The sequence below is a fragment of the Gekko japonicus genome, unplaced genomic scaffold (assembly GCF_001447785.1).
Source record: "Gekko japonicus isolate JY-2015 unplaced genomic scaffold, Gekko_japonicus_V1.1 scaffold386, whole genome shotgun sequence".
Classification (NCBI taxonomy): Eukaryota; Metazoa; Chordata; class Lepidosauria; order Squamata; family Gekkonidae; genus Gekko; species Gekko japonicus.
The window spans coordinates 1,083,506-1,092,966 of record NW_015163100.1 but is presented as its reverse complement, the minus strand read 5'-3'; the positions used below and the strand labels follow the sequence as shown (position 1 = coordinate 1,092,966).

The 9,461-nt window shown below is 55.0% G+C and overlaps 1 protein-coding gene across 1 annotated transcript in view; it reads right to left on the bottom strand.

Annotated features, from left to right (window-relative positions):
- The window catches only part of TANGO6 (transport and golgi organization 6 homolog), a 53,922-nt gene that overhangs the window by 41,869 nt on the left and 2,592 nt on the right, over positions 1-9,461 (bottom strand). Inside the window, exons 2-6 of the mRNA XM_015406695.1 lie at positions 7,145-7,797; positions 4,702-4,818; positions 3,177-3,327; positions 2,086-2,222; positions 457-619 (exon numbers count right to left, since the gene is read on the bottom strand). Coding sequence (XP_015262181.1) covers positions 457-619; positions 2,086-2,222; positions 3,177-3,327; positions 4,702-4,818; positions 7,145-7,797 — 1,221 coding nt within the window. The remainder of the gene's footprint in view (positions 1-456; positions 620-2,085; positions 2,223-3,176; positions 3,328-4,701; positions 4,819-7,144; positions 7,798-9,461) is intronic.

Here is a 9,461-nt window from a genome sequence, read left to right as displayed (position 1 = left end):
ACTGCCTCGGGAGGTGGTGGAGGCTCCTTCGCTGGACTAGATCTAATGGGTGGAAATTACAAGGGAGTCGTTACCGGCTAAATATCAGGAGAAACTTCCTAACTGTAAGAGTGGTTGAGCAGTGGAACAGACTGCCTCGGGAGGTGGTGGATGCTCCTTCGCTGGACGTTTTCAAGCGGAGGCTGGATGACCATCTTTCGGGTATGTTGCAGGGCTCTCTTTTGGCTGTGCTCCTGCAGAGTGCAGGGGATTGGACTAGATGACCTGCGATGTTCCTTCCAACTCTAACATTCTATGATTCTAAGTGTACATCCAAGAATCACAGGGCAAAACACAACACATTAGAAAGTTTTTGAACAACACGACATTCCCGATACGTGAAGACAGTACAAAGAGCTCCAAAGGACGTGAGTGGTCCCTTTCCCGGCCGGATTAAGGGGGATGAGAAGCCATTACCTGCCCCTTCCAAGCAGCGCAGGAGAGGCTCCAGCATGGGGCCCAGCAGGTACTTCTCTGCCTGCTGTGGGTGTTCTCTGGCCATGGTGAGCACCGTCGTGATGGCGACTCTCTGGAACTGCCGGGCGACAAGCTGATCCTGAATGAGAAGCAGCTGCAGAATCTGGAAGAGGGTTTGTGCACCAGTGACAAGTGGGAGGAAGGGGAAGGGGAGATTGGATTTATACCCCGCCCTTCACTCGGAGTCTCCGAGCGGCTTACACTCTTCTTCCCTTCCCCTCCCCACAACGGACACCCTGTGAAGCAGGTGGGGCTGAGAGAGAGCTCTTTGAGAACTGCTCTTGAGAGAACAGCTCTGGGAGAACTGTGGTTTGCCCAAGGTCACCCAGCAGCTGCAAGTGGAGGAGAAGTGGGGGATCAAACCCAGTTCTCCCAGATTAGAGTCTGCACTCCTAACCACTACACCAAACTGGCCACCTTCATTGCCCCAGACAGCATTTTGTTCCTCTGCCAATGGTACCCGAAGCCGCCTAAGGTCTCAGAGGGGCAAGAAGGGAGCTTATCACTAGGAAGTGGTTACAGAAAGGCAAAGACAAGGCAAAACATTCCGAAACCACCTCTATACAGTCAAGGCACAGCACTGACCGCCCCATGACTAGCAGCCCCCCTGGAATCACTGAAAAGCTGGGGTCAGACACTAATGCCTGCCTCCTGCAAAAGATGGGGCACATAGGAGGCACGGGGAAAGAAGTGACACAGGGACCGGGTGGGCAGGGATGGGGTGACCTGCAAAGATACTCATGGGAGCAGGTGGGCAGGGCACAGTGCGAGCAACGTCTCTTTTACGTTTAGGAAGAGAGTGCAGTTTCCTCATCTATAGTTCACAAATCCAGCAGAACCAAATCTTTGCAAAGGATAACCTCAGCTTTGCAAATAAGAACACGTACATGAATTGTCCCCAACAGCTTTTACTAGCCCATCAACTCACTTCACCCAGTGGGTTGGATCCTGACTATTGGTTCGTCTATCAGAGGCAGCAAGAACTTCCCCTTGATGCAACACCCCCCCCTAAGGAGACAGCTCTTTCGGCCAGCGAAAAACACCTTCACGAGTGGGACAGACTGGCAGGATGCCGCCGCTTTGCGACACTTGTCCCGCACAGAACCGGCTCCCGGCTCAGCTGAAGAACCTTCTCGTTGGGTCACCAAGCAGCCATTCTTGCTCACCCCAAGCCAGGGGGCAAAGGCCTGCCGACCCAGCCCCCAACTCTTCACAATGAGCCCCCCAGAGGACCGCTGTAGTGCATAGATTCAGGTGTCAGACCAGGGCTTGGCAAACCAGGCTTCAAATCCTTGCCCAGTCAGGAAGCCCACCGGCTCAGCCTGGGCCCGTCCCTCTCCCTCAGCCTAACCTACCCCACGGGGGTCCCTGTGTGAAGAACATGGAGGAAGCCAAGCACAGCACGCCCTGCTCTCCTAAGAGGAATCAAAAGGAAAGAGCATTCCTCCACGGTGGCACTGCACAAGGCTGCCACCTGATTCCCCATCTGCCTGCAGAACAGAAGTCGCCTCTTCCCTGCCTGGCAGGCACCTAAAATCACGACCTGTTGGAGAGAAGCGATGGGCATACCTGGGGGCACACCTGCCGGTAGTAATCTTCCAAAGAGAGGGACTGCTGAGGACAAGAAGACAGGATCCTGGCGACCGAGTCACACTTCCGCCAGTCAGCTGCTGCTGCTTCCGCATCACTGCCCCCCGCAGCCCCAGCTTAAAAGCAGGAGAGAAAGCACGTTACAATGTGAAGACCCCAGAGAGGCAGGTCCATCCACTTCCTGCGCACTTCAAGGCACCCCAACATCCTAGTCTTGCCTTCAGGCTGAGAGGAAGGGGGTGCTTGTCAGGTCCCTACCACGATGGTAAACTCTGGGCAAAGGGGAAATGACACTGACAGGAAGTGGGTGACCTCAAATCCCCCCCCCCCCCCCAACCAGCTGACACAAAGCAAGTCAAAGGGCCTCTGTTAGTGGACCCGCTCCAGCAAGAGAATGCAGGCTCCTTCTTGGGAGGTTTTCAGACAGAGGCTAGATGGCCATCTGTCAGCAATGCTGACTGTGTGAACTTAGGTGGATCCTGAGAGGGAGGGCAGGAAGGGTTGCCTCAGTGCTCAATTCTCGTGGCCCTTTCTTATACGCCCAGGGAAATGCTGATCGCCACTTTGGGGTCAGGAAGCCATTTTTTCTCCAGGCCGGTTTGGCCGGGGATCCTGGAGGTTTTTAGTCATCTTCTGGGTGTGGAACAGGGGCCGCTGCGGGTGTGGAGGGGGAGAGTTTCCTGCCTTGTGCAGGGGGTTGGACTAGATGACCATGGAGGCCCCTTCCAACTCTGTGATTCTATGATTCTAAGCTCCACAGCTCTCTTAATCAGGCAGAAAGGCTGAGGCAGAGCTCTGCAACTCCTCAGGCATCTTCCTACAGCCACAGAGGCAAAGGCATCGTCTTCCCTTCTCCACAGCTCTGGCCATTTGGAACCAACACAGCTACTGCCATCTAGTGATCCCTGACGGTGACACGCAAAAGAGCCCAAAAGAAGCTTTCGGGGTAAAAAAGAGGCCGTGGAATTCCCAAGACTGCCAAAGCGGCAGAGAGAAGCAAACACACTCCCTCCCACCGGCAGGTGAGAAGGGGCGGCTGGGTGGGCAAGCACATGGGCCGGCTTACACACCTCCTGCTCCCTCCAGGATGCCACGGACCACAGCCTGAACCCCCCCAGGTCTTCTCAGCCTCTCGGAGAGCAGCTGCCCACAGAGACGCCGCAGCCAGGCTGGAGCTGGAGCCAGACGACACTCCCCCTCGCACCCACTGGAACGAGAGGCCTGAAAGAGAAGAGACAGAGTGAGTTCAATAGCTCCCAGGACGATGTGGGAGAGAGCCAGAGGGGCCCAGCAGCTCTTGCGTCAGACAGGACCTGGGAGGCCCTCCTGCAGAGGCAAAGGCCTAATCTTTCGGTTTCAGGAGGCTCCCAAACAAGAAAGGCAAAGTTGCTCGTCTTGGAGCAGAGGTCCATCAGTGGCTATTAGCCACAAGGTACAGTTGGTATACAGGGGCTGCGGTGGCTCAAGTGGTTGAGACGCTGAACTGCAGGCTGGAAGGTCGGTAGTTCAGCAGTTCGAGACCCGAGTGCCACATGACGGAGTGAGCTCCTGTCTCTGGTCCCAGCTCCTTCCAATCTAGCAGTTCGAAAGCAAGAAATCGCAAGTAGATAAATAGGGACCACTTCGGTGGGAAGGGAACAGCGTTCCCTGCACCTCGGCGTCTAGTAATGCCGGCCATGTGACCACGGAAATGTCTTTGGACAGCGCTGGCTCTTTGGCTTGGAAACTGAGATGAGCACCGCATCCCTAGAGTCGGATACAACTGGATACATCCTATAGTTGGAACACTCTGTCTAGGGCAGTGTCAAACCTTGCTATGCTGTGCTCGCTCCGGCTGCCATAATGTTTTTTGGGGGAGGGCAGTCCTGAGGGTGGGAGTGTATGAGGGAGGGAGGGAGGCCTTTGCTTTTAGAAGATACAACTTTTCCACCAGACATCCCCTTCTCCTCCCCTTTCTGTTTTCCCAGGAAAAGTACATTCTTTTACCATTTCGGACTCTAAACCCCAGGACATGTACCTCCCCTGGTTGGCATGGCAATTAGGCTAAGCGTGGATGTGACATATGCCTGGGGGCTGTTTGGTTTTCTATAATATGTTTGTACCCACCGAAAGTCTTCAGTCCTTCCTGACACGGTGGATCTTGGATCTTGCATATACCCCAATAAACTAATCACTGCCAAAGTGAGAGTTATTGAGTATAACTGGACCAGGGTGTGACAGGCAGTGATGCTCTGTCTTCTTGGTGCTTGGGGGCAACAGTGGGAGGGCTTCTGGAGTTCTGGCCCCACTGGTGGACCTCCTGGTGGCACCTGGGTTCTGGCCACTGTGTGACACAGAGTGTTGGACTGGATGGGCCACTGGCCTGGTCTCTATGTCTTACGCCTAACTCTCTGCAAGGGATTTTCATCTCTTCAGTCTGGCGTCTTCACGCAGCACAGTCTTCCGGTGAAGTCCCTTTTACTCCCTGCTGTCAAAAGTGAGCCTCCTTGCTCTCTCTAGGTGCTTAAACAACACGGAATGCAACAGACCCCCCCCCCCAAGAACGCATTGAAGGCAAGGACCTCCTCGAGGAAGAGCGCCAAGGCAGCCCGGTACCTGTTTCGATCCTCCTTGAAGAATCAGCAGCTCTCGAACCACCAGCGGCTGGTAAACTCGGTCCAAAAGGCCTCGCAATGCCTCCCTGCAGCGGGTTCGCTCCTCTTCGGTCAGGCCCTGAAAAGTCCCACAAAGTCTCTGTCAGGGAGGGGGAAAGTTTGCACAAGACAACAGCAAAGCAGCAAAGCCTACGGTGGGGCTCTGGCTCCCCCTAGTGGGCTCTTGGTCATTTGCCACAATCCACTGTAGGGATGCTGGGAAGTTGCACTCAGGGCTTTGGCACCAAACTGATTTTCTTCAAGGGCAAAGCAGCTGACACTTGGAGTGGCAAAATGAGTAACAGTTTCCCTATGCCATTTGTCCACCCTCCCCAAGCGGCTTTTCCCCCCATGGAGAAAAGATACTGATCCCCCATATTTCCCCCCTGCAAGTGGGAAACGTGGATTTTCAACTGATGAACGGCAGAAAAAGAAAGGGTAAAGCAGCCGCTTCCTCTCTGACCACGGCACTGCTCCCTGCCGCAGCCTCCCAAACGGGTGGCAATTTTTAAACAAGTTAGGTGGCTGATTACAGGATCCCGCCCTGGTCCTCAGATTGGCAGCAGTGTTCCGTCTAAGATGAGTTAATGTGAGCTAGTTCATAGTTTCTTAGCCTCCGACTCAAACATTTTTGTCTTAGCTCAGGAAGGAGGGCTCCAGAGCAAACTAATTTATGCAGCAGCCAAATCGCTCGCTCACACCTTTAATGCCAGTAACTCACAAAGTAGTATTTTTGCTCACAGGTCTCCATAGCTTAGAGGGAACATTGATTGGCAGTAGATCTGCCTGGCGCCTGGGCAGCACCAGCCACTGCATCCGCACAGACACAACCAGCTAACGTCTGTGGGGCCACTTGGCCTACATGCCTTAGCAACCAGTCAGGCGCTCACTGGCCACGTTTGGTGGTTGCAACATTGCCTCAGTGCCCAGCAGACAAGGAGTGGCAACACGAAAGGCACACTTCTTTCTCCTGCCCTGCACACCTCCAATTTGCCCATGGCCCTTTCACTGCTGGCCCCTCTGCAGCACCAAGGCCTGCCTCCTCCCTTGTGCATTTCACCCCAGCCACTCTTTTGCTTCCCGCTGCTGACTGCCAGAGGCGGCTGCAAACTCAGCCATCTCCCCTCACTCTGAAAGTGACCAGGGGTTCCTTGGCACTCAGCTAAGCCCCTGTAGATCAAGATGGGTCACCATGTTAGTCTGTCTGTAGCAGTAGAAAAGAGCAAGAGTCCAGGAGCACCTTAAAGACTCACAAAATATGTGGCAGGGGAGGAGCTTGTGTGAGTCACGGCTCACTTCTTCAGAGAGCCAGTTTGGTGTACTAGTTAGAAGTGCAGACTCTAATCTGGGAGAACCGGGTTTGATTCCCCACTCCTCCTCCACATGCAGCTGCTGGTGTGACCTTGGGTCAGTCACACATTCTCTCAGAGCTGTCCTGGAAAGAGCAGTCCTCGAAAGAGCTCTCTCAGCCCCACCTACTTCACAGGGTGTCTGTTGTGGGAAAGGAGATTGTAAACTGCTCTGAGGCTCCTTCGGGTAGCAAAGGGCAGGGTGTAAATCCAATCCCTCTCTTCTTTAAGATGCTTCTGGACTCTTGCTCTTTTCTACAGCTAAGCCCCTGGTTTGTTATCCCAGTCAGTGTTCTTAGTACAGCCGGAACCCCATAAAATAGATTGCAGATGACCAAGTTATGACTGAATTTGCACAGACAAATAACAGTTCTACAGGAAAGGATTGCTGGGTTTTTCTATACGACACACAAATGCATCACCACAAGCTTTCTCCCCTTTTCTTCCCAAAGGGAATGCCTTTTCCATATGGCCAGCTGGAGATTTTTTAAGAATAAGAACCACTATTAAGAAAAACTGAAACAACTGCTGCCCATTTAATCAGGGGGACCTTTTTAGTGAGTCAAAATATTGTTAATTGAGTCGCTCAATGAATCAAACTGGGTGAATGTTGCTGCCCTGCTCAGCTCATCTCTTCAAGGGCGCTTCCAGACGTGCTGAATAATGCACTTTGCAACTGGATTTTACTGTGTGAAACTACAAAATCCACTTGCAAACGGTGGCCAAAATGCATTATTTAGCAGGTCAGACCGCAGAGGTGCAAACCCATCAACAGTTGGTCTCCACGATTAGGGAGCTCTCCTGAGGACAGGTGAGGAAAGTTTTCTTCTCCCCGTTCAGTTGTGATTAGTGACTGACATGTATAAAGCACCATTAGTGTGTGCAGCGCTTGACAGAAAAACAACAGAAAGATGAGTGTGTGGCATGGAAAGGGACGTGCAACTCCTCCAGTTGGAAGATGCCCAGATGCGAGCCCACCCGCAACCATTCCGAAGACCCCATTCTGGCTCAGCCAAAGGATGCAGCCCCTCGAGGTAAGCCTGGCAAAGAACTCACCGTCCGCTCCTCCTGCAGCTCCGCTTGGTCACCCTTCCTCTTTGTCGGGCCAAAGGCCAGCTGGCACAGCCCCGCCAGGAGATCACCGAGGTGGCGTGTGAGGAGGAGGCTGCCCAGAGACGGGTGCTGTGCGAGCTCCAGCAGGACGGTGCAAGTGGCATAGAGCCTGCGCGTGGCGCCAGAGGTGCTGCCAGGGGAGACCACGTGTTGAACCAGGGCGCTGAACTCTGTCCTGTGGCTCAGGGGAAGCCCAACGCCCGGCAAAAGATACGGGCAAAGGCCCAGGGTGACCACCAGCTGCAGCGCCACCCGCACGGTCTTCTCCTGAGAGACGCTGAGGGTGTCGGGGCTCAGAGGGGGAGCCGCTTCGGCCGCCCTGGAGTCCGGTGGAGGTGGGCAGTAGCCAGCCGCCAAGAGAGCCATGCACCGCTTCAGGCACAGCAGCAGGAGCAAGGCTTGGGCAGTGAAAGTCCAGGGGGTGTCCGGGCAAGGGGCCGCCCACCACGCCTCCTTGCAGGCCTCCGCTCTCAGCCTCCGCAGCTCACCCCACTGCGGGTCCCGACGGACCTTCTCCTCCAAAGCGGCCACACGGGAGTCCAGGGATTCCAGCAGAGCGGCACTCTGGGTTGCCTGGAGGGGGCCAGAAGCCGCTCCTAGAGAGAAAACCAGGGTGTGAGAGACGGTTGGGGCTGCGGAGCCCCAAGTTCAAGCCCCCGCCCCTCTGCTGTGGAGCTTGCTGGATGACCCGGGGCCAAGACATCTCCCAGCCTCACCTAACCGGCAAAGGAAAACGAGGCAGAACAGACCGCTGCAAGGACCACGCAGTCTGCCTTAGATGTCACTGCCCACCCGGGGGCTCAAAGTGTGTCACTGATTCCCCCCCCCCTCCTTTCTTGCATCTAGTAAAATGGGCTCGAGTTCAAGGTACTCTTGAAGGCTGGGGATTATTAAGAAAGGGACTGCAAATAAAACAGCCAATACTGTTATGCCCTCATAAAGTTGCTATACCTCAAGACAAGGATATTGTGGGAGCAGGAAAATACTGCAGAAGACGGAAAGCAAGATGGTTAAAGCTAAGGGCAAGATGAGGACAGGCTAAGCAGCCTTCAGTTTTGCAAACAGGGGACTATGGGGCAAGACGGAGGCATGGGGTAGAGAAAGTGGGCAGGGAGAACTTTTCCTCCCCTTTTTATAATGGCAGAACTCAGGGGACACATGACGACGTTGTCAGTCCTTATAGATTCAGGACTGGCAAAAGGAAGTACTTCTTGAATCAGTGGTGAAATTTGCTGCCAAGGGACAGGCTGACGGCTTTATGCACAGAGAGCTTTAAAAGCGGACTAGGCACGTTTACGGAAGAGAGGTCCATCCATGGCTACGAGTCGTGGTGACGAAAGGGAACCTCCAGCTCCAGAGGCAGTCAGCCTTGGACTGACCAGTGCTAGGAGGCAGCATTTGGGGAAGGCCTCGGCCTCTGTGGCTTGTCTGTTGGCCTTCTGAGACAACTGGCCGGCTGCCATGAGAGCCAACGCAGCAGGGCCCCTCTGCGAAGTTGCTGGCAACAGACTGGGCCAGCTGCTCACCTGGAACGGGCTTTGTGTGCCTTTCCGTCTCCAGTGGATGGAGAGGGCAACCTGCAAGCCCACCTCACAGGGAAGGTGGCTGAAGTGCCGCCGCAGCTCAGTGCCGGAAAGGCAGACGGGCCTCCATGGAGCTTGAGTGCCTCGAAGGGCCCCCTGGGTCAGGCCGAGCCCCCCAGCTCCCACTTTGGGGAAGGGGCACACGGGGGAGGCAGGGTTGCCAGGTCCTCCCTGGTCCCCGATGGGAGATGGGGGGAGGAAAGGTCCCCAGATCCAGGTGAAGAAGAGATTGGATCTATGCCCCCCGCCCTTCACTACCCGAAGGAGTCTCAGAGGGGCTTACACACTCCTTTCCCCTCCCCTCCCCACAACAGACACCCACCTGGGAGGTAGGTGGGGCTGAGAGAGCTCTCTAGAGAACTGCCCTTGAGAGAACAGCTCTGAGAGAACTTGTGGCTGACCCAAGGTCACACCAGCCACCGCAAGTGGAGGAGTGGGGAACCAAATCCGGTTCTCCCAGATTAGAGTCTGCGCTGTTATCACTGTTCACCTGCTGCCTCGAGTCTCTATCTAACAGCGCTTAACCACTACACGGAATCCAGGCTGGGAAACTCCTGGAGATTTGGGGATGGAGGCTGGAGAGGATGGGGACCTCCGTGGGGTACACCATGCAATGGAGCCCACCCTCCAAAGCATCCGTCCCCCCGTCCCCCCCCCCCCCCGTCTGGAGGGGGGCC